The 26,376-nt window shown below is 41.2% G+C and overlaps 1 protein-coding gene across 3 annotated transcripts in view; it reads right to left on the bottom strand.

Moving 5' to 3' along the window:
• LOC126198671 (glycosylated lysosomal membrane protein-like) overlaps window positions 1-26,376 on the bottom strand; it is a 65,359-nt gene that overhangs the window by 22,063 nt on the left and 16,920 nt on the right. For all 3 annotated transcript variants that reach the window (XM_049935162.1, XM_049935161.1, XM_049935160.1), the window contains exon 6: window positions 17,756-18,039. In XM_049935162.1, coding sequence (XP_049791119.1) covers window positions 17,756-18,039 — 284 coding nt within the window. The remainder of the gene's footprint in view (window positions 1-17,755; window positions 18,040-26,376) is intronic.

A 26,376-nucleotide genomic window follows, 5' to 3' on the forward strand; every position in this document is an offset into this window, starting at 1 on the left:
GGAGAAAAAGTAGTACGTGGGATGGAATATTCAGCAGCAGTGAGAATGACTTCCGTGAGGTGTGCGACCTGACTATCGCAGCTTGTGAAGGTTTGATCCTGAAAAATCGCCCTGGAAGAGAAGAGCCCCCAGTCTGCTTTAGAGATGTTCCAACTAGTTGAGCATAGAGATGGGTTATGATGCAGGAGATGGATAACACAAGGGAAGTAGTCGCTCGAATATGTATCAGAAAGTGTGTACCACTCAAACCGGCATGCAAGTTGGGTAATACACATAGAAAGGTCTAAATGGGAATAGGTGCGAGTTGTGTCCGAAAGAAAAGTAGGGGCGCCAGTATTGAAGCAGACAAGATTGAGGTGCTAACAGGGAGCCTCTCGGGCAGGATGCTGGAGAGCCCTAAAGGGGATGGTGGGCATTGAAGTCTCCAGTCAACAAAAATGGTGCAGGTAGCTGAGCAATAATTTGCATCATGTCTGCCCTAGTAACGGCAGACTACGATGGAGTGTAAACGGTACAAATGGAAAATGTAAAAGTGGGGAGAGTAATTCGGACGGCAACTGCCTGCAGGTCGGTGTGCAATGTGATGGGATCATAGTAAATATCATTCCTGACCAGCAACATAACCCCTCCATGAGCCAGAATACCTACCACAGGGGGTAGGTCAAAACGCACAGAGGCATAGTGTGCGAAGTCAATTTGATCGCATGGGCGTAGCTTCGTTTCCTAGAGAGATACGACGAGCACACAGTGCAAGCGTAGCAGCAACTTTAAGTCCTCTTGGTTGGAGCGAATGCTGCGAATATTCCAATGAAGAAGTGCTATCGTGAGAAGAAAAAGAAAAAGGAGAAGCAAGAAGGGGTCACCTCAAAGGCCGCTGAGGACCTGGCTTCGAGCAAGCACTGCTACCACTATCAATAGGCGGAGAGTCATCGTCCATTTGTTCAATAGGTTCGTCGGCCATCTTGTTAAGATAGCCGGGAGGGGGAGCTTCCTCCGCCGGTGAATGGCCAGATGTTCAGCTACCAGTGGTGCGGCCAGGCGAAACGGAGGACGGCCTGGGGCGGCAACTGCTGGGTGGCGCAGGAGAAGAAACGTGCCATGGGGCGGAGAAGGAGAACTTTGCTTCCTATGATCCTTCTTGGAAGGTTGTTTAGTCGAAGTACTGGTCGATGGCTGGGAGTCCAGGGTACATAGGAAGTCTTCACGGGACGGTTCCTTCTTAAAGGCCCGGGCATCTGACTTCTGGGTCTTAGTCTTGGCAGAAGCTGATGAAGGTGCTTTTCTCTTATAGGTGACGGGAGGAAGAGGAGACATTGACCGGGCGATCTTAGCACTGGTCAAACAGACGACAGTAGCACTAAAGGTCAGATCGCATGTCTGCGTCACCTCCCTGGTTGTCCGAGGAGAGGCGAGGACAGTATTGTATTTCCCTGCTTGGAGCAGCGTGGGCTTCCTACTAGTGAATAGCTTGCGAGCAGCCGAGGCGGACACTTTCTCTTTGACCCGAATTTCCTGTATACAGCGTTCATCCTTGTAGATGGGACAGTCGCGGGAGGACGCTGCATGGTCACCCTGACAGTTCACGCAACGAGGAGACGGAGGTGGACAGTCACCCTCATGGGTGTCACTGCCACAAGTGACGCATTTAGCCGCATCAGAACAAGACTGGCGGGTGTGATTAAAACGCTGACACTGGTAGCAACGCGTAGGTGTCGGGACATAGTGGCGAACAGATATAACCTCATAGCCCGCTTTGATGTGCGATGGCAGCTGAACACTATCAAAGGTCAAGAAAAGTGTCCGGGTCGGTACAAGGTCATTGTCGACCTTTTTCATGACCCTATGGACAGCCGTCACGCCCTGCTCAGTGAGGAAAGAGTGAATCTCCTCGTCAGTCAATCCGTCGAGTGATCTAGTATATACCACACCAAGTGACGAATTCAAAGCGCGGTGAGCCTCCACCCAGACAGGGAACGTGTACAGGAGTGTGGCCCGAAGGAGTTTTTGTGCTTGAAAGGCGCTCTCAGTTTCCAACAACAAGGTACCATTACGCATCTTGGTACAAGACTTGACAGGTCCGCCTATGGCATCTACGCCCTTCTGAATAACGAAAGGGTTGACAGATCCTTTCCATCCTCAGATCTAGAAACTATTAGGAACTTTGGGGCAGGCGGTAATACTTTTGTCACTGGTGGCTGGTCAAGTTTCCGTTTTTGGGCAGAAATCGAGAGAGAAGAAAGAGAGAAATCCATTGCGGATGAATCCCCCCATGATTGCCAGCATCTCCGTGGCGCACTCCTTCCTTGTGGGGACCGTCTCAGAGGGCACTCCCGCCTTAGGTGATTGTTTACACCTCAGATCACACCTCCCGAGAAATGGACGGAGGGACCAATCGGCATGGTCGGAAGGTGTCAGCTCAGGCAATCACCCCTCCCCAGGTCTGGCCTTTACCAGGGGGTACGTGCTTGCCTTACTTTGCTACCCAGGGCGGGGAATTATGCGTTACCCCGTCACCGGCTACGCGTAGGAACGCGTGGGTCGGCCTTCAGGCACGCACAGGAAGGAAAGAAGAAGAGGAAAAAAAAGGGAGAGAAAGGACAGACTGTCTCAAACGCTGAGGCAGAGACCATAGGGTGGAGAAGAAGGCAACGAGAAGAAGGCAACGAGAAGAAGGCAACGAGAAGAAGGCAATGAGAAGAAGGCAACAAGAAGAAGGCAACGTAAAAAGCAAGGAAGACAGTGAGAGAGCGAGAAGGACAAAGAAAGGAACCAAACAAAGGAAGGAAGAAACCAGAATAAGCGAAAAACAAAAATGAGCCCAAATGTAAGTCGTGGAACCGGCCGTCTGCGGACGCAGGCGCAAACTTCCCCCGTTGAGGGGGAGGGACTCCTTTTAGTCGCCTCTTACGACAGGCAGGAATACCTCAGGCCTATTCTTACCCCGGACCTGCAGGGGGGACTAACAACGTTGTTACACACAAGAACTCATTACTGTATGCATCATCATTTCTGCTCAAGTGACTAGCGGCTGGATGTGAGCCAGATTACTGAGAGGCTGGACTACTGAGGGCCGATTAGAGAGCCTAGTGTACTTCGAAGAGGAAACTTTGTTTAGTTAGTGAAATGTATGAATGTTTTATGGGCAAATCGGATGTGAATGAAATATTTGATATATCCGTTCTCAATGGAATTTTCGTAAACTGTGTAACAGGTAGTCTTTAAAAGAAAATCAGTAGGACTTGCCACTGAAATGGAACTGGAGTGTGGTAGGTGTTCATACATGACCATCTTTTTGAACAGTGTTGCAATAACTCCCAATGAAGAAAGTGGTAGGAAAATCTATGAACGCAACATTAGATTTGTTTATGCCTTGCATACAACTGGTAAGGATGTTACTGCAGGCACAGTTTTCTGTGGCATAACGAATATTCAAAATCCCCCAACCAAGTTTATGAACTATAATAGATTTATAGGGTCTAAAGTAGATGTCTGTACAGAACCTATGAAGAAAGCTGTGGAAGAGGCAATAACAGAAAACTGTGGTAACAGATACTTAATTGCAGCATTCGATGGTACCTGACGTACACAGGGACACACATCTCTTCATGGTGTAACACCTGCCACAAGTGTGTACACAAGGAAAGTTTTAGATATAGCAGCAATATCTAAATATTATAGGTGCCCATAAAAAATGGTACACATGAAAATAATTGCACAACTAACTGTAGTGGCAGTAGTGGAGGGATGGATGTGGCTGGTGTTGCTAGTATATTTCAACGTTCTGTTGAGTTGATAAAGTGCAATATGGGAATTACCTTGGTGACAGTGGTTCCATAAGTTTCAAACATATTCAAGAACTGAAGCTACATGGTGCTGATGTTTTACTGCAGAAATTTGAGTATACTGGACACATACAGAAACAAATGGGATCAAGACTTCACCGACAAAGCTTTGTACAAAAAACAAACTCAGTGGAGGAGAGGGGAAAGGGGGGTTTAGGCAAAACACAAAGTGTCGCTGAAATGAAGAAGGCTTTTGGGCTCTTTTTTTTAATCCTTTTTCAACCAATGGAAGTCCTAATCACTACTTGTGTCCCAAAGGAGAAAACAGTTTGTGCAAGTACAACAAGGGTTTGCTAATTGGTGAAGTGAACACTCTCAAACAATCTGCCTGGTACAGTAATGGAGGTGATAAAACCTACCTTCAGAGACTTAGGAGCACTTTAACTGCAGAAAAAACGTGGTCATGGAAAAACTCAAAACTCCAATGAATGTGAAAATAGTGTTATATGGTCAAGAATCCCCAAGACTGTGTGTGTTGGAACAGAAACACTTCACTTGTGTGTGTCTGATGCTGCTGCTACTTTCATTGATGGCAATGTTGTAAGGTGCAAAGTATTTCAAAATATGGGAACGAAGAAAGGTTTCAACATGGTACAAATGACACTTGCCGTAGGCAAGAAACGCTTTCAGGGTACTGACAGTGCTGTAAATAGCCTAGAAATACAAGCCATAGTAAACGGAAGGACAAAGATGAAGCTGGAGTCGTAGTTTGCAGACAATGAAGATGAACGTGGAATGCACTGAATGTGTAATACAAACTTTGTTGCTCAATTCCCAAAAGTTATTTTTTCATACAAATTACATGTTTTTGAAGGATCTACTGACCAATTTGCTTCAAATTTTCAGGGAATGTCACCAACAAAAAATGGCACGAAAGTAGTGAATTTTCATTACAATAGAAAAGATTAATCTCTAACAACTGAATTCAAATTTTAAAAAAATACTTGTGTTACATTGTAGCCAATACTCCAATAAATAAACTGTAAAAATTTCTACTTCCTAGCTGAAATACTTTCTGAGAAAACATGTAAATTATAAGCACTATTTTAACACTGGAAAGATATGGCTTTCTGGAGCCTCTTAAGCAATGTGGCCTTCCTGTGCTGGTGATTGGAACTGCTGAAAGCATGGGGAAACTACAGCCACAACTTTCTCCTGAAGGCACAATGCTGTACTGTAAGGCTAAATAATGATAGCATCCTCTCTGCTAAAATTAACCTCCACCCTCCCCCATTTGGATATCTGGGTAGGGTCTGCTGGGAGGATGTCATTAAGAGAAGTACACATCTGGCATTCTACAGGTCAGATGTGGAATATTAGATCTCTTACTCAAATAGATAGGTTAGAGAATTTGAAGGAGAAACTGATTGGTTGAAGTTAAATATAATGAGAATTTGTGATGTATGGTCAAGATAGTAATGAGTTAACACAGAATGAAAAATGAATTAGGGGTAACATGGGGAGGGCCTTATAATGAATAGGAATATATGAACACAGGTAAGCTAGTGAACAGCACAGTGAACACATTATCGTAAGCAAGGTAGATATGAAGCTACCAGAGTAACAGACATTTATAGGCCTGCTATTTCTGCAGATGAAGAGGTTCATAGAATGTATGGTATGATATAGGAAATTATTTGCAAAGTTAAGAGAAATATAAATTTATTTGTGATAGGTGGCTGGAAAGGAAGAGAAGGAGAAATAGAGGAACATGGACAGAGTGAAAGGAATGGAAGAGGATGACACCAGGTAGAATTTTACACAGAATATTATTTAATTATCGCTAACACTTAGTTTAAGTATCACGAAAAGAGGTTGGATATTAGCGTGTCCCTTATTTTCTTACTACAATATTTTTGAGCTGTTACCCTCCAATATTGTTTGAATGACTCTAAAACATGTCTGTACAAATTTTGTTACAATTTAAGCACTGTAACCAGTGCTGACTTGAGCATGCATTCACATGAGTAACATGATCTTTCTCTCCATTCACATATGTAGTGCTGAGATCACCTCAGCTTATCAGTATGTGCATATGCAATACAGTCAGTTGTTTATGTGTTATGAACTGTGTTGCTGCATATTTCCCAGTCACTATCTACGATGTCACATTAACTATGTAGTGCCAAGGAATGTGCGTTTTTAAAATGAGCTGAAGAACACCAGACAGACAAGTGCAAGAAGTATTGTTTAACAAAATACCTGAAGTAAAATTAACCACGATAACCTTGTGGCGAAAGCAACAATTCCGACAACCTAGTCAGCATTGTTCACAAAATCTTATTAACTTGCATTCTGAGAGGAGAATAGTTCAACATACACAAAAAAGTGTCAAGTTCTGTTTAAGTGCCATGAATAGAAGTTATAAATAATTTGGAAAATTTATCTGACACTGTAGAAAACTAATTTGATATCGCACTTGCCAAGCTCAATAACAAAACTGACTTAGAAGACAACATGGTTTTTTCCTTAGAGACGTAAAGGCAACAGAAACAAAAGTGCACAACTTCTACTTCTACACCTTCTGCTGTACTTCCTTCTTCCTCTGAATAATCCAATAGGGGATTTTCAAGTCAGATGAAATTGGCATAAATGATGGTGAGATTTTAGAATGTAATTCTGGAAGAACTTCACAGGAGAAAACTGCAAGGCGAGCTACCAAAGACTTTATTCAAAAATTAGCAACAGAGTGTAACACACGCCAGCCGAATGTAAGAAATTCTGTTTATATCCTTTAGGTGCCAGCAGAAGCACTCCGTCAAAATCCTGAAGAGGTCTGTGTTAATGAATCTTCTCTTCGTAGTCAGTCAGAATATGAGAACAGTACAGTTTGAGAGAATAACACCAGCTTCAAAACATGATATCCTCCAGTTCTTACCGTTCATTGCAATGGTAAACTGTTGACAGCATTAAATGTCAGGAATACAAAATAAGAAACAGTTCCAAGTACTGCTACACCTGGGGACAATGAACAGCTCATTGCTATTCCAATGTTACAAAATGGATCCGGTAAAGAGCAAGCAAATGCTGTTCATAATGCATTAACATATTGTGGTAATTGAGATACTGTACAAATTATCCTCAACACTGGCCATCTTAATGGGATATTCATCTTGAACACAGATTAGATAGGGAGTTTTATTTCTCATGCCGTCATCACAATATGAACTTATTTTAAAAAGTATTTGTATGTGAGGTACATGGTGTAGCAAGCAGTCCTGAAAACTGGAAACTTATCAATATCAGTAATTCTCACACTGGCCAGTTAGAGTTTGGATTTGTTTATGCTGAGTAATAAATTAAGAAGAAATTACACTTTTATGAAAGTGAATTAGATAATCCAACAGTGAGACATGATGACGTGATCTCTTAGAGCTCTATGTAATTTTTATGGAAAAAGACTTTGGAAAAAAATTTGGAAGCCTACCCTCTTGGTAATCCATCAGGCAAGACAGATAGCAGAATAAGGGACACTTTATTGTATGTATGGGAAAGACCTGGGGCCACCAGAACGTTCTGGACTGATTATACAACAGGAAGATACAGATTTCGAAACTAGATTCGAAACTGTAAGATATTTTCATGAACAGAGGTAAACATTGACCATAATTTATTGGATATGAAATGTGGAGTCAAGCGAAAGAATTTACAAAAAGATAGGAAGTTTAGAAATCTGTAGGTAACATGATATATTAAATTTAACTGAGATAAAAAAGAAAAATTTGAAAATCCAACAAATGAAGCAAGTGAAAAGAATGAGTAACAGAAAATCAAAATGGCTAAGTGAGGGGGGCGGGAGGACAAATGCTACACTGTAGAAGCAAACGATTAAAGGAAGAATACACATTACCTATAGGTGAATTAAAGAGGCATTTGGGGGGGAAAAAAAAAAGAAGAAGAAGAAACAGATGCATGAATGCCAATAACTCAGATGGAAAATCAGCATTCTGCAAGGGAAGGAAAGCTGAAAGGTGGAAGAAATATATAGAACTGCTATACAATGGAAATGACCTGGAAGGCAGCATTATAGAAAGGGAAGAAGAAACAGGTGAAGATGAGATGGGAGATATGATACTGTGAGAAGAATTAGACAGAGCTCTGAAAGACCTAGATCAGAACAAGATCCGTGGAGCAAAAGACGTTTTCTCCCCTTGGGAGAGACTGCGATGACTTAATTATTATATCTGGTGTGCAAGATATATGAGATGGGGGAAATACCACTAGACTTCAAGAAGAAAATTTCCTATTTTAAAGAGGGCAGGTGCTGACAGGTGTGTATATGTGAATATTACTAAACTATCAGTTAATTAAGTCATTCTTGCACAATATTAACATGAATTATTTATAGAAGAAGGGAAAACTGATAAAAGCCAATCTCTGGGAATATCAGTTTGGATTCAGGAGAAATCTATGAACACACTAGGTGACACTGACCCTATGACATGTCTTAAAAGATAAGTTAGCAGAAGGAAAATTGATGTTGGCAAAAGGCCTGAAAGACCAGTTGAACAAAATGGATAATATATAGGAAAGAGATTATAAGATGAATAACAACTACAATAAAATTATGGTAACTGAATGCAGTCTAATTCATCCAATGCTGAAGACATCAGATTAAGAAGTGATAAAGTAAAAGCATTACATTAGTTTAGCTGCCTGGATAGTGAAATAAATGAACACCAACGTAGAGAAGATATAAAATGTGTGCTGGCTTTAGCAAGGAAAGCTATTCTGAAAAAGAGGAATTTGTTAACATCAAATCTAAATTTAAGTGTTAGGTAGTTTTTTTATGGAGTTATTCATCTGGAGTGATGGAAGTGAAACATGGATGGTTAACAGTTTAGACAAGAAGAGAACAGAAGTTTTTGAAATGTTATTCTACAGAAGAAACCTGAAGATTAGATGGTTACATGGTTACGACATGTAACTAATGAGGTTGTACTGAGAGTCACACTGGAGAGCAAACAAATGTTCTGTTAATAGGATATCGAGAAATACATAAGTTTGCTATTGGGAGGCAGGGAGGGAGTGTAGCAGGTGAGGGATGAAAACTGTAGAGAGAGACCAAGGCTTGAAATACAGTAAGCAGATTTAAGTGGATGTAGGTTGAAGCAATTATTCAGAAAACAAGATGTTTTCACAATATAGCGTAGTGTGGAGAACCATCAGTCTTTGGACTGAGGACGACAAAGAAAGCTACTTCTTAGCTATGCTTCCATTCCTGCATGTGTCAAAAATACCAGTGTACTCTGCAGCTGTGGAACACAATAACCCAATGCCTTGGCTCCAAAGAAGTATTAGTCCTTTCCAACGACCTCACCTTTTGCCCCACTCCCAAATTCAGTCATACAGGACATGTTAAAGACCACCTCTCCTGCGCCCACTCCCTAAAGGGGAAACACTTTTTCACCACCAATCCCACTAACAGACTCAACCAAAGACCAATGCTGAACCCTGCCTGACTCTGTTAACTCCTCCATCCAACCGTGATCTACCCTCATTGCCCCAAAATCACCCCCTGTTAATATTCTAGAATTTCTTAACCACAAACCTTGCCTCACAATCATTTCCCAAATACCTCAACATCCTAGCTAACCTCACATCTGCAGAAAGAACCTCAACAGTTAACCTAAAAACTGATTCTGTCCTTATAATCCTACCTGCTGACAAAGGCTCTACCACTGTTTTGAACCACAAAGATTACTTGGCAGAAGGACTGTCAGCTGAAAGAGTCATCTACCTACAAATCCTGCCACAGTGATCCCATTCCAGAAATCCAGCAGGTTCTCCAGTCTACCACTCCCTGCACTCCTACATTCTTCCTAAAATTCATAAACCCAACCACCCAGGATGCTCTGTTGTGGCCAGTTTCTGTGCCCTTACTGAGAATCTCTACTCTTGTAGACCAACATCTTCAGCCTACCACCTGCAACCTACCATACTAAGTAAAAGACACGAACTATTTCCTCCACTGAATCTCCACAGTTTCTATTCCTTTACTACATGGTGCTTAGCTTGTCACTACTGATACCACCTCCCTTTCCATTAACACCCCTAATGCCCATGGCATTTCCACTATTGAATGCTATCTTACCAGCAGCTGATGGATTCCCAACCTACAGCCTACTTCCTAGTCACCATGATGAACTATATACTGACCCCAATTACTTCTCCTTTAAGGCATTACCAAAAAACAAATCTGGGATACAGCTATGGGCACCTGCATAGCACCATCCAATGCCAACCTATTCATGGGCCATCTAGAGGAACCCTTCCTAAACATCCAGATTCCAAAGCCCCTTCACTTGTTTCAGAGTCACTGATGACATCTTCACAATCTGGATTGAAGGTGAGGACACCCTATCTACATTCCTCCAGAAGCTAAACACCTTCTCCCCATTAGCTCCACCCAGCCCTACTCAACCCAACAAGACACTTTCTTCCACCTCAAAGATGGCTACATCAGTATCTCCATCTGTATCAAACCTACCAACCACCAGCAATACCTCCACTTCGACAGCTGCCACCCATCCCATGTCATGGAGTCCCTTCCATGTAGCCTACCTACACATGGCTGTCGCATCTATCGAGCAAGTGGTCCTTCTCGAAATATACCCAGGGTCTCACTGATGCCCAGACAAACAGTAATTACCCTCCCAACCTTGTACAAAATCAGATCTCCCATGTCCTATCGCTCCAGTCGCCCACCATCTCCCAAAGTCCCACTGTCCGGCTACAGAGGAGCATTCCCCTCATGACTCAATTCTAGCAGCTGAATCACATTCTCTGCCAGGGTTCTGACTACCTCTGATCATTCCCTGAAGTAAGGAATGTCCTACCCAACACTATCCTTTTCAATCCCCCCCGTAGTACTCCACCACCTGCTGAACCTACACAATATCCTTTTCCATCCCTACACAACCCATGCCTGCAATCCTTTGCCTCAGGGCTAATACCCCTGTAATAGACCTAGATGCAAGACAGTCACATACATCCTTCCACCACCACCACCACCACCACCACCACCACCACCACCACCACATACTCCAGTCCACTCCTAAGCACCACCTCTTCCATCAAAGGTAGGGCTACCTGTGAAACCAGTCATGTGACCTACAAGCTAAGCTGCAACCCCTATGCTACATTCTACGTGGGCATGACAACCAAGCTGTCTGTCCACATGAATGTGTCACTGACAAATTAGGCCAAGAAACAACTGGATCACATCACATCATTGTTGAGCACACCCCCAATGACATTCTTCATTACAATGACTGCTACACAGCAAGTGCCATCTGGAGCCTTCCCACCAACACCAGCTTTGCTGAATTGTGAAGGTGGGAACTCTCCCTGCAATACGAGGTCTGTTCAAAAAATTCTGGAACTTTGCCCACAAAATTTTTCTACACTTACCTTTTACTAATTGTGAATGGTCTCCTTCGAAATACTCTCCACCAAAATTGATACACCACTACCAAAGCTGTTTCCACTTCCAGAAGCAGTCTTGGTATGCCCCTTGCTGGATTGTGCAAAGTGTCATTTGCAAATTTTCTTTTATCTCGTCTATCATTGCAAATCATTGTCCTTTCAACAGGGTTTTCAACTTTGGAAATAAAAAAGTCTGCATGGACCAGGTGTGGAGAGTAAGGAGAATGAAGCAGGACAGTGATTTCGTGTTTTGTGCAGTAGTCATGCACCAACAGGGATGAATGTGCAGATACATTAAAATGATGCAAGAGCCATGAACTGTTTCACCACACTTCAGGCCACCCTCCCATTTTCTCGTAGGCCTTGCAACACACCCTGATAGTAGCATTGATTAACAGTTTGTCCCTTTGGTACGATTTCACGATGAACTAATCCTTCAAAGTCAGAGAAAACTATAAGCATGGCTTTGACATTTGACTTGACCTGAGAAGCTTTTATTGTTCTTTGAAAACATTTCCCGACCCACTGTGAAGATTGAACCTTGGTCTCGACATCATAACCACAGATCCATGTCTCATCAATAGTTACGATTCTCTTAAGGGCCATCTCTTTCTCGCTTGCATGACCCAAAAGCTCTTCAGAGATTCTGAGGCAAAGCTCTTTCTGGTCTTGACTCATGAGGCATGGAATGATCTTTGCAGCAACTCAATGCATTCCGAGATGCTGTGTCAGGCTTTCATGACATGATCCAGCTGAAATTTTACATTATTCTGCAACCTCTCTGACAGTCAGTCTTCGATTGGCAAGCACAATTTCGTTGATGTTCCTGACATGAGTGTCATCGCTAGACATCCCGGGGCATCCTGAACGAGTGTTATCTTTAACTTCCGTCCATCCATTTTTAAACTGTGTGAACCATTCGTAAGACCGAGTACGGCTTAAGAACTCATCACTGTAGGCTTCCTGCATCATTTGGTGTATCTCTGTAAAGGTTTTCTTGAGTTTCATGCAAAATTTAATGCAGACATGTTGCTACTCTCACTCTGCCATCTTGAAATATGCGAACTGTGTGACAACATTCACTTAATACAGCACTGAACAATAACTATCCAGCATACAACAATGAAACTTATAGCAGTTACACACTGAACACAGGCATGTGCAAGGATGCCAACCGCATTTCACTCCAACACACTACTGGCATGAAACTACAAAAGTTCTGGAATTTTTTTGAACAGACCTCTTATACCCTACGTTCCCCCAACTGTCCTGGTCTCAACCTTCATTAGTCATTGTCCTTACCTATCTAGCCCCTTACCTGTTCAGATTTCCACACTACACAGCCCTCTATCCCTATTAATGCACCCAGTCTTTTTACTTCTCTCCTTTTCTGCTATCTCTCCCCCCCCCCCCCCCCCCCTCGCCCAGCCCCTGTCTAACCTCTCGACTGCACCCAGCTGCCCTATCCTCTCTCTATCTCATCCCTGTACACTTCTGCAAGCAGCACTTTACCGTCTAAACCCCCCCACCCCCTACCATGCTATTTCTCCCCCTCCCCACCCCAGCCTCCTCCTTATATCCACCACCGGTGTAGATGGCCAGTATTAATCTTCACAAAGTTCACAGCTGTCATTGTGCCTTCAATTGTTAGCACAGGTCCTAATCAAGTCCACATGAATTTTCCCTGTAACATAATACTGCTCCAATTGGCCTGCATCGACTGCACTGTTTAGTTCCAAGCAACCATTCACCTGGATGACGGCATATCTGGACACGATCATTGCACTAAGGTGAGAAAAAACATCATTTTACTGAGCAGATAACACTTTTCTATTGATCCATGGTCCTATCACAATAATCCCAAGCCTGCTGAAATCTCAATAAATGATGTCTTTGGGTCAACATAGGAACACACTGGAGTCAGTTGTTACTGAGTCCCAGGTTCAACTCCATGTGGTGAAACATGTTCTCAAAAGCACGTGCCAGCACTAGCATTGTGTTCTACGATTTGGATCTGCCACAGATCACACCCTATCCTGCCTTACAGAGTAGGCAAACCTCTGACCTTGAGGCATGTATGTTCAACATCTTGGTGCAAGTTCCTTAATGAGAGGATTTCTTCATCTTCAGCCCATATCACCGCTAGAATGATTCCTCGTTCATCTTCCCTCTGCTTATACACCCTCTATTCTCCATACAGTACCACAAGGCAGTAATCAGTGAAGTGGACAGTGGCCAATATTTTGGCTCCCAGTGTAAATCTCCTCTAATAATTTTTCAGCTGTAAATTGTCCAACCATCTTCTGAGCCATCAGATGGATATTCCAGCTCTCCTGCCTGCTTTGTTAACATGTCACTCGCACTACTGTGCATGCAGATACAGACTATCATATCCACAGAAGTGGCGCCTAGGCAGCAGCTATGTGCATATGCTCTATAATGTATGCCATGTCAAAGTTCTTATCTATACTCACTAAGAATCTGTGACAAGAGTATTCTACAATTGTATTTTAGAGCTGAGTACTTCACATACATGATTTAACATTTTACTCAAATTAAAACTGCCACCATCATGGTTACGTAAACTGCTTGTTAAACTGATTTTGGTGACTTTATTAATCACCGAATCCCAAGAGGATTATGCAGACATTGACTTTTCTTTGTCCATGAAGTAGTGGCTTGTCCCAAACATGCACTGCTTGTCACAACTGGTTTGTTAGGCTGTAACAGACATGTGGCACCTACATACCTTAACTTGTTTTCCCTATATAAGGGAGTCCAGACAGATGGTATCTTTTGTACACCTGCCTTAGGTAGCACCACATCAGGCTTGACAGAACCAACAAGAGACTGGCTCTGACGCTAGATGAAAAATAACTTTCACTTTACATGTGGAGAGTGTAATGGATCTGGGAGATGTGTTATTTTCTACCGGATTTGTCGATACCAAATTGTAAATGTTTTCTTATATTTTTGTCAGAATTTTTTTTATTGTAATTTGCCTTATTATATGCTAATTTACTTATATTTTTGAGAGTGAAAGCATATTGATTACTATTAGTAAATGTGACGAAGAATACCAAAGAGACTGGTTACAAGTGGAAGCTTGTGTGTGTTGTGTAAAATGTCTTCGACGCTGGAGTCGTCTTTGACTGTAGTCAGTCGGCAGTGAACTCTTGGTGTGTGTTGATGGTAAAACAATGTGCAGGTTGCCGTTATAAATATTTGTTAGTGAACATAAAAAATGAATTATGTTACTACTTTGTTTATATAAACTTTAAAAAGAAACCACATTCGAAGAAATGGTATTTGAAGCACCAAAAATGAGGCAAACACATTGAACCAGATCATTTCTGCAGCCGACAAAACTGCATTGTGGAATCATACTTCCACTAGACGACTGAAGCCAAGACAAATATCATCTTGTAACCATTTCACAGAAAAGGTACTGTCACGAAATATGCCAAATTTAAGTAAATAAAAATAATGAGCATATTTCAAGAGGATCTAACATTTTAGGACGACGACTCCCTACATACCATTCAAGGGCCGCAGACTTTAACCTGTCCTCTCCAGCCACTTATCTATGGGTTAACCTTAGGTATGAACTGCAGGACATCACATATTTAATGTGGCACATGTTTTAAATAATGTTGCCATGAGGTACCCTCTATCACCACCTACAGGCAATCTGTTAATGGAAAACTGAGGAGAAAGCTCTACTAATTTTAAAGATAATGTTTTTTGTATGTATGTAGATGATACACTTGTGGTGTGGTCCCATGGTGAAGAGATACTGTTACAGTTCCTTGACCATGTTAATTCCACCCATGGAAACAGCTAATTCACCACAGAGATGGAAGTGGACAGATGCATCCAATTCTTGGATGTTTTACTTTACAGCAAAATCAGTCACACCTTGGGACATATAGTCTACCAAAAGTGGTTTGGAAAGAAAAACAAACAGCTACTCATTGTATAAATTACGCAAGGCGGTGCAGTTTAAACTGAAGACAAGCGTCCTAGGTCAGAAGATTGAAGAGAAATTATATCAATAGCATATGTAGGGCATCTCTTGTAAAATACATCAGACCCTCTCTAAGAGTAAAATGGTTAGTTTTCACTCGACATCAAAGTCAACTTATCTTGTTGGTTGTTTGAAGGCTGACATGATGCTACATAAGGCAAATGTGCGCAAGACACTGTCTCCGTGGAATTTCATCAGACAAACAACCATTTTATACTGTCATTACATGGGAGTATAAACCCTAAATGTAGTGCAAGAATTAAGATAAATTATTATGGTGCTCTTTTGCACATATATATTTCTGTTGCTCTTTCTGTTGAATGAAATTTGATGGTATTCAGACAGTACATGCATGTTTGACAAACTGCCTGTTGACTTCTGTATTGGGTTCTTTGGACAATGTTCATTTGACGATTTGTATTGTATTGTTACCTGTGTGATTTCACATTTTTGGCAACCTGAAGAAAGACATGTGGATGTCAGTTTCCATCTGATGAAGTGTAAGAATGGGTGTGGTAGAGGATCCGTCAGTGGATAACCAAGTTGAAGGAATTGATCATATCATCTCCCACTAGGACAAATGTTGTAACGTGTGTCATGATTACTTTTGAATGGAACCATTCCATGATCATACTGTGGTGAGTTGGTGGTTGTCCTTTCTTCATTTAACTGTTCCTTGTAGAAGTGCCATCTTCCATTTTTCAAAAACATTTATCAGAGGAACACAGTTTTTGGTTACCAAAGTGACAAGTCGTGCTGTGGTAGGAAAAGAAGGGAACCAGCAGAAAAATTCTCCTACTGAAGCACAAAAATGGCAAATATGCTCCTATTTAAAAGACTGATTGAAAACAGGGGTACCAGCTGCCTCACTCCATCTTCCTCTGCATGTTTGAAGTGTTGGCGTGTGAACATATTTGCCCTTTTTTTATACTGAGAGAGAAGGAGACAGTGGCTTTGGGAAAGAGGAAAGTAATCAATACTGGAAGGTAGTAGACATTGGTTGTAGGTACAGAAGGAGTGAAGGAAATGGTGGCGCAGAGAGAGAGAGAGAAGAAGCAGCAGCAGCAGCAGCAAGGATGGATGAGATAGTAGCAGTGAGAGAGTGCAAGAGGGTGACAGTGACTGTTGGTCTGAATGAGACACAGAATGGACCAATGGGAGTCTGAGTATGAGTGAGTGACAGTAATGACTAGAGAGTATGAGCGAGTTACAGTTATGGTAGCTAGTGGGAGTGAGAAGTGAGCTGCATGTTAAACTGAGTGCAAATATGTCCACATTCCCAAATGTTTAAAGGCGCTCAGATAGGCAAATGAAGAAGATGGAACAAAACTTTTCAATGAGTCTTTTAAACAGGAACATATGCACCTTTTTGTGCTTTGATAGGAGCATTTTTCCACTGGTCTGGTACGAATACTGCTGCTGTAACTGCTGTAGCATAAATGGTTTTCTTCTGTTAGATAGTTTAGATAATCAAATCCTTCAAAATGGTTCAAATGGCTCTGAGCACTATGGGACTCAACTGCTGAGGTCATTAGTCCCCTAGAACTTAGAACTCGTTAAACCTAACTAACCTAAGGACATCACAAACATCCATGCCCGAGGCAGGATTCGAGGCTACGACCGTAGCGGTCTCGCGGTTCCAGACTGCAGCGCCTTTAACCGCACGGCCAATCAATTCCTTATTTTAAGCTTCATTTACTAGAATTAGATTCCAACAATCTAAAAACATCACAAGCAAATGTGGCACGCTGTTTAGTTGGAAAGAAGAAATAAATGAGTGCAGAGGAAAAAAAAAAAAAAAAAAAAAAAAAAAAAAAAAAAAAAAAAAAAAAAACAACATCACAGTTGGGGAAAACTGCTCAGTGTGCTGTGAACCAGTATCAATGACTCCATCACATTAATAAATAAATTAATTACAAAACAACACAGATTTCAGAATTAAATATTCCATGTTTGAATGTTCTCTGCTGGATCTGTGAACATTTACAACATATTTAAAAAACTGATGCCAATGGTTGCTGTTTTTACTTTCTGTAAGGCTCCATCTGTATTTTCGCTATCCCACATTGCATTCTATCACTTATTGACAAAATATATACACTCTAGCACACTGCTGCTGCAGCTACAGAACAGTCTCATGTACAACTCCCAGAATATAAAAGGTTCTGCAGAAGAAAGTATCAGAAAATCACACAGTCCATTGTTATGTTTTGATCTTCAAATGTGCATATACCCAGATTATGCTGCCCCTGCTGAATTAGCCAGTCCATTGAAATAAATGAAAGCAACATTCTAACATGTAGCTACAGGACACTTATGTTTCTGGAACGAGGGGCTGCTGGTTGTCGATACTGTAAGTGTAAGTGTGTGTGTGTGTGTGTGTGTGTGTGTGTGTGTGTGTGTGTTTTAATGATGGAGAACCTGTAATTAGATATCAATATTTTACAATAGTACTTACCACGACGTGTACTTTGTTTTCTTGTAGAACCCATCATCTGACTCACCAAAAGACACAGTCACAGCTTGCACAAGAGTCTGTGATCCATTTGTTAACTGACTGCCATAATAGGCAGACAACAGTGAGCTATCGAGTGCCTTTGGGGGACTTTTAATAGGTCCATACACATTTGTAACAGTGGAATTGGATATATCACGATTTTGTGCTAAATATGCTACTGGTTTCCACTGCAAATACCCTCCAGAAGAGCGTGAATGGCTGCTTGGGCTCTCCACATCTACAAGCTGGAACAAAAAAATTATATTCACCCAAGATGTTCTTTTACTTTTTGGGCCAGAACAGTGTATACAAAATAGAAACTCTGCTACAGTCCATGTGCCCAAATTTGGTGTGCGTATAGAAAGTCTGCCAAACTGAAACAGAGTAAACTGCCATATTTGAAGACAAAGGCAAACCGATACACTTTCTTCATTTTACTAATTGTGCATTTTATTTGCTGCACTTACCTACAAGTAAACAGTTGTTTGATGTATTGCAGAAGTTAGAAATATACAGGGTGTCCCAGCTATCTTGTCCACCCAAAATATCTCTGGAACAATAACAGCTATTGGGAAACGACTTTCACCGGTATCAATGTAGGGCTGGGACCCATGAATGTACATATTTGGAAACATTCTAAAACGAAAGCATGTGTGTTTTTTAACACAAACTTATGTTTTTTTAAATGGACCTCCTATATTTTTTCTTCAGAAATCCATAGCATGACAAAGCACATACACAATGGCGTTGATTGCATCGCAATATTCCCATTACATCCCGAGATATTAAGACGCGAAGTTGATGCTTGAAACACCTGATATGCGCTGCTAGCGCACGTCCTGAGGCTCAGGCGTGAACCCCATGCTGCCCGTAATCGCGATGTGATTGACATGCGTAGTCACACTTCCATACTTATCAAGAGGTCCGAAACGAATAATACGGTCTGCTGCCATCCTGCATTAATGTCGTACATTCCAGCAGGTATTTATCCCATAGGCTAGGGGTGATGAGGTTCTGTAACATATCTGTGTACCGCAACGTTAGTCACAAAGTTAACTTCATTTATTGTTAATCCGTTACTAAAAAGGTAATGCCGTTCAACGTTAAAACTTTACTTTACTGTAGATCTAGCGCACGTGACAGTTAATCATTCACTCGTAATAGTAAAATTCATGTTGATGGTTTTAGTGAAACGAGCAAGTGGACTAAAAGTTTTACCGTTGTTTAGGTAAAAATGTTTTGATTTGGGAAGTTCAGGTAGGACATAGAAGATGAATGTAAACATGTGTAACCAATTAGTTTTATTATCACATAATTATCAATGTTATGTTTATCTAATGCGTTAAATGACAAATCGTTGCAAACAAATGTTTCTTAACATCACTGGGTAAAATGGCCCTTTGTAGAAACTTCCACTGTGATACCAGCACTACATACTAAACATAGCATTCACATCTCGTGCTCAAAGTGATGCCCATTGGCTTGCATACATAGGGTCATACATAAGTATGGAAGTGTGACTATGCATGTCAATCACATCGCGATTACAGGCAGCATGGGGTTCACGCCTGAGCCTCAGGACATGCGCTAGCAGCGCATGTAGGGTGTTTCAAGCGTCAACTTCGCGTCTCAATATCTCGAGATATAATGGGAATATTGCGATGCAATTAACGCCATTGTGTATGTGCTTTGTCATGCTACGGATTGCTGAAGAAAAAATATAGGAGGTCCATTTAAAAGAACGTAAGTTTGTGTTAAAAAACACATACGCTTTTGTTTTAGAATGTTTCCAAATATGTACATTCGTGGGCCCCAGCCCTACATTGATACCGGTGAAAGTCGTTTTCCAATAGCTGTTATTGTTCCAGAGACATTTTGGGTGGACAAGATAGCTGGGACACCCTGTATAATGACCAGTATTAAGGGAAAAAGACTACAAACTAAAGTAATGAGCAGTTTCCATGAAGTGAATGATAGCAGTGCATGAGAAAATGAGTTTTCTTGTTTTCTTGCTCTAAACAACTTTAGACACTAAAAAAAAAAAAAATTATTACGATGAAGCAAAACTATATCAATTCCTGGAGTTAGTTTTTTGGCAGAGATTCTCCTTTCCCTTTAAAAAATTTAAAAACTAACACATTGAAATTGTTTTTAAAGTTGGAAGGAAAGCGACATGTCACTATAATATGGAGAAAACAGTAGTTAAAGTATTTTATTCGATCACACTGGCACTGATCATGCTGACCGAGTGTGGCACATGCCAGAGGCCTTCAAGCTCAGTTAACGTTTTGTTGATGTATACTTATTTTTCTCAAATTAGTGATTGTGATTTATTGTTGTACTTATACAACAATTGTAGCCAGATCACCAATACAGAAACACAGACATTTAACATTTGTGTAATGACAATATAATCTGTTTGTCCATGGGGGGATGGGGTGGGGGGGAGGGTTGTTCAACACTCCTGAGCAACATCAATAGGTCTGAATCCTCCCTCACACCCTTACACACCATCGATGACATGATCAAGCCAGCCATGGTCCAAATTGTTCCCCTCTAATGGAGATTCTACAGAAGCTGCAGGGTGTACGTGATCAGTCAGTATCCAAAAACAGTTCACTTCAATCGATTGCACACATGTTCGATTGGATTATTCATGTCTGGAGAACTGGCAGGCCACTCTTTTCTGGTGATCATAGCATGGTGAAGCAACTTGTTCAAAAGAACAGCATGACGAATACATGAGTTGTTTACAATCAAAATGAAAGTGTCACCAGAATGTTCGCAATACAGTCTCACTATTGGTTTCCATGTACCATAGAGCAGAGAGACTGCTCTCAACAACCACAAGAAGAGGTGTACGGTGGTCCCACGTAATGCCACTCCAGAACATCACTTCACTACCAACACTTTGTTGCACATGTGGGTCACAGTTTTGGAGGTGTTCAGTATTATGGGATGATCTCCATCGGGTGCAAACAGATCTGAGTTTCATCTGTAAACAACACCTGACATCAATCCTGGGGATCCATCCCGCATGATATGTTCCACATCTGCAAGGAGACCATGGCATTGTGGTCTAAGAAGTGGTTCTCAGCACGCACATTAGGAATGTGGATTCCCATCATGCATTTATCAAACAGTTCGCTCTACATCTACATATATACTCTGCGAGCCACTGTGCTTGGTGGAGGGTACCCTGTACCATTATTAGTTATTTCCTTCCCTGTTCAACTTGCAAATAGAGCAACGTAAAAACGACTGTCTATATACCTCCATATGAACCCTAATTTCCCTTATCTTCATGGTTCTTATGCAAAATCTGTGTTGGTTGTGGTAGAATCATGTTGCAGTCAGTTTCATATGCTGTTATCTAAGTTTCCTCAATAGTATTCCCCCAGGGATTCCGTTTTGAGTAAGCGAAGCACCTCCGTAACACTTCCGTGTCATTCAGATTTACCAGATTGCTCCTATGTCTTCCTTGAATCTCACCTGATGTGCACCCGAAACATGAACAGTATTCCAGAATAGGTCACACTAACGTCTTATAAGTGGTGCCCTTTATAGATGAACTACACTTTCCCAAAATTCTCCCAATACACCAAACCATTCATCTTCCCTACCAAAATCCTGAATGCTCATTCCATTTCATATCACTTTGCAATGTTATGCCTAGACTTGTAATCAATGTGACTGAGTCACGCAGAACACTGCTAACCCTGTATCCAAACAATGCAAGTTTGGTTTTCATACTCATCTACATTAGCTTACTTTTTCTATATTTAGAGCTAAATTGGCATTCATCTTACCAAGTACCAATTTTGACTATGTTATCTTGTATCATCCTACAGTCAGTCAACCCCGACGTCTTCTCATTCACTACAGTATTATCAGCAAACAAACAACACACTGTTGTCCACCCTGTCTTCCAAATGCTTTCTGTCAAGGACAATATACTGGGTTCTGTTACTTATGAAGTCTTCAAGCCACTCCCATATCTGGGAATCTATTCCATACCCTCATGCCTTTGTTAACCATCTGCAGTGGGGCACTGTATCAAATGCTCTCTGGAAATCTAGAAATATGGAATATGTCTATTGCCCTTCATCCATAGTTCATAGCGTATCATGTGAGAAAAGGAAAGGCTGAATCTTGGACAAGTGACTATTTCTAAAACCGTGTTGATTCATGGACATAAGCTTCTCAGCCTTAGGAAAATTTATTGTATCTGAACTGCAAATATGTTCAAGAATTCTGCAGCAAACCGAAGTCAGCGATGTTATCTGTTATTTTTGCATGTCCATTCTATTATACTTGTTACCTACAAGAGTCACCTATACTTTTTTCCAGTCACTTGGGACTTTGCACTGGGTGAGCGATTCATGATAAATGCAAGCTAAGTAAGATGCCAGTACCATAGAGCACTCTTTGTAAAACTGAATTGGGATTCCATCCAGACACAGCAAATTATTTGTATTGAACTCTTCCAGTTGTTTCTCTAAACCAGTGAAGGCTCTTACTATGTCATACATACAGGAGCGTGTTGAATGGTCAGACGAGGATGTTTCTATGATTCTCCAGTGTTACCAATTTCTTAAACACAAAATTTAAAACTTCAGCTTTCATTTGCTATCTTCAACTGCCACACCAGACTGGCCCTTAAGACCTGCTTAGCGATTTTATAAAAGACCTTAATTTCCTCGGGTTCTTAGTCAGAGCTTTTGATAAAGTATGACTGGTAGTAGCTGTATGTTTCATGCATAAATGTCATCACAGATGCACGAATCTAAAATAATCTCTGCCTGTCATCATTTGAGTGTTCTCTTTTGAACCTAGAGTGCAACAGCCTTTGCTCCCTTAGCATTTTCTGAATTTCATCATTAAACCAAGGTGTGTCTTTTTCATTCACAGTCCACTTACTAGGCCACATAGTACTCCAGTCCCCAATTAACAATCTGTTAAAACTGTGCCCACAACTCCTTTAAATCTATCTTACTGGAACTAAGTGACACCAGATCACTAAGTCAGATGCTAACAACAGCTTACCTGTTCTTTCTAGGAGAAAGATGCTCAGCTTCCTTGACTGATTTATTCATAATGGCAGTTGCTATAATGACATGATCACTCAGCCCCCTACTCTAAACTGATGCGTCAGTAAGGTCTGGCCTAGCTACAATGTCTTAAGATATTTCCATTACATGTGGGCTGCTTAACTTGCTGATCAAAACAGTTTTCAGAAAATTTGTTTGAAAGTACTTCTACGAGATTGTGCCAGCCAGTCTGTCTGTACACCACCCCTCCTCCCGCCTCGCAACGGATTCCATAGGCATCTTTGTCTATACTCTGTAGGACAAAGTCACCTCCAACTGATACTGCACAATCTGAAATTTATGTACTACTGACCATAGATTTTCTTCAAATGACTCTAGAACTGTCACAGAGTAATCAGCTGGCTGGTAAAAATATTCACTAATTAACTTAGTTTACCTAGATCTGTTACACGTGACCAAATAACTCCACTGTCTCACACAACTTTGACCACAGTGAAGACAATATTTGTCAAATGCAATGAATGCTCCCCCTCCTACAGCATCAAATACTTCAGAGCTTTCTACTTGGGGTTTCACCCAGCTCTCGGTCCCAAGAACAATATGAGTGTGAGAACTTTCCTGGAGAGAAGTGAAGCTGGGAACTTTGTTATGAATACTTTGACAATTTACTGATAAAGACAATTTGACATCCTTACACTGAAAGTATTCTGCCTTCCCTTTCTGCATATCAACAGATATGCATTATGTGATACATGATGTACTGATGCCGCTTCAAACATCAAATTCAGTTCTGGACCAGTGAGGTCAATGTTTTGACTCCATAGTCTTAGATATCGCTCATCCTGAGCACCTCTCAAATTGACAGCCTGTGTGGTCCTCAACACTACCCATCAGCTGGAACCAATTCCACATCTGTGCCACATAACTTCAATCCGCTGTACATGCCAAGCAACTTTGCTGGTTGAAAATCCTTCTGCACTTAACATGATGATGCAGGCCCGGTCACTGGTTGCCACTGTCCTTTGTGGCATGATGGCTGTTTACTACTGTTCCGTAGATGTCTCTAATATGTCTCCACTGATGCTTTACTTTCAACTGAAATGCTGCAATCCATCTGAGTACAGTATTGCATCATAGGTAATGCTCATGGTAACTGTGTATATGTTTACAAATGTCAGAGGTAACCTTCCAATCAGTACAAAACACTGGAGGGAGTCACCATAGCAACACACACACGACTTATTAGTTTGATGCAGAACTGTTGTTGATGTGTGTAATATTCCACCTGAGACTTGGCAGTATATAAATGTGCAACAAGTTTTACCAAATTTAGTCAGTAATTTTTGCAGCACATGGGATCTTTAGTGTTCAAACAGTTGAAATCTATTTACAAAAATCAACTGTTCTATCCTCATCACAGTTAAATTTTTTCCCTAAGAAACAATGTTTCTTTATGTGGGCATTCATTACAGCATCATAGCATGAAAGCAGTAACTGGATTTTCTTTGCCATACTTTCATTTTATTCTAATTCTAAATAGCTTTCCTAAGGTGGTACTGCATTCATCAATGAAACTGTGTTCTCTTGTATAACACATATGTACTGGAAGGGTATCATTAGCACTTGCAAGAAAAAGACAGGAAAAGTGAATATAATGTGGACAAATCTACAATAATTTCTAGATATTTGATTTTAAAATTTACTTGAAATATATGAAAATTGCCTAATATCAACTACTTTCTTTCACACTTATTTTTTCCCTGTCCATCCAACATATTCTTTATTTGGTAAATCTGTAAGACTTAATTGCTGTAGTAAAAATTTATTACTTTTCACTTACTTAAGGTTAAGATTTTTTCCCTCTTTTTTGAGCCGAGTTCTGTTAAGAATCCCTTTCTTTAAAAGGATTATCTGCTTGCCATGCTGACCATTCAGAAATTTAAAGTAAATTAAAATTTTTGGCAGAGGCCAGTTCAGTGATGTGAGTGTAACCAGACAGCGGATTTGTTCCTTCTTTGTACCTTACTATAAACTGTTCCTTGTGTTAGTCACTAACAAGCCCATATCTTACCAACTTATGTGGCTTGTAAAGATCCTAATCTGTAGAACACTGGAATAATCATGGAACTACATACAATAGCACTTTATGTTCCAGCATAATTTAGACATCCTTCAAGACCTTTGCTGCCATTCCATTGGCTCAAGAGAGAGGGTATTAACCCAGTTTCCAAACATTATGTGCTTGCTGTTGCTGGATGATCTAAAACTGTAAGCTGAAGAACTTACCACACTGAAGTGCCAAAGAAACTGGTGTAGGTATGCATATTCAAATACAGATATATGTAAACAGACAGAATACAATGCGGCACTTGCCAATGCCTACATAAGACATCAAGTGTGTGGTGCAGTTAGCTCGGTTACTGCTGTTACAATGGCAGGTTATCAAGAGATAAGTGAGTTTCAATGTGTATTACGGTCTGCGCACAAGCGGTGGGACACAGCATCTCCTAGGCAGTGATTAAATCAGGGTTTTTCCGTACGACATTTCACCAGTGTACCACGAGTATCAGGAATACAGTAAAAATCAAATCTCCGACATCACTATTGCTAGGAAAAGATACTGCAACGGGACCAACAGCGACTGAAGAGAATCGTTCAACATGACAGAAGTGCAACCCTTCTGGAAATTGCTGCAGATTTCAATTCAGTGTGTGAACATTAAATGAAACATGTTCAATATGGGTTTCCAGAACCAAAGGCCCAGTCCTGTACCCTTGATGACTGTATAACAAATCTTTAGCCTCACCTGGGCCTATCAACATCGACATTAGACTGTTTACGACTGGAAACATGTCACTTGGTCAGAAGAGTCTAGTTTCAAATTGTATTGATCGAATGGATGAGTATGGGAATGGAGACAACCTCATGAATCCATGGACCCTGCACGTCATCAGAGAACTGTTCAAACTGGTGGAGGCTCTGTAATGGTGTGGGGCATGTGCTGTTTGAGTGATATGGGACCCCTGATATGTCTAGATACGACTGTGACAGGTGACATGTATGGCAACATCATGTCTGATCACCTGCAGCCATTCATGTCCATTGTGCATTCCAATGGACATGGGTAGTTCCAGGACAATGTGACACCCCATACGTCCAGAATTACTGCAGAGTGGCTCCAGGAACACTCTTCAGAGTTTAAACACTTCCGCTGGCCACCAAACTCCCAGACATGAACAATACTGAGCATATCTGGGATGCCATGTAACGTGCTGTTCTGTAGAGATCTCCACCCCCTCACCCTCTATTTATGGAAAGCCTTGCAGGATTCATGGTGCCAATTCCCTCCAGTGCTACTTCAGCCATTAATCGAGTCCATAACACGTCGTGTCGCAGCACTCTGGGTGCTTGCAGGGGCCCTACACGATATTAGGCATGTGTGTGATATTAGGTGTGTGTTGTGGCTCTTCAGTGTAATTTTCAGACAATGTATTTGCTCTATTCAGGAAAAGAATGTTACTGTTATCAATT

Source organism: Schistocerca nitens, chromosome 8 (genome assembly GCF_023898315.1).
Source record: "Schistocerca nitens isolate TAMUIC-IGC-003100 chromosome 8, iqSchNite1.1, whole genome shotgun sequence".
NCBI lineage: Eukaryota > Metazoa > Arthropoda > Insecta > Orthoptera > Acrididae > Schistocerca > Schistocerca nitens.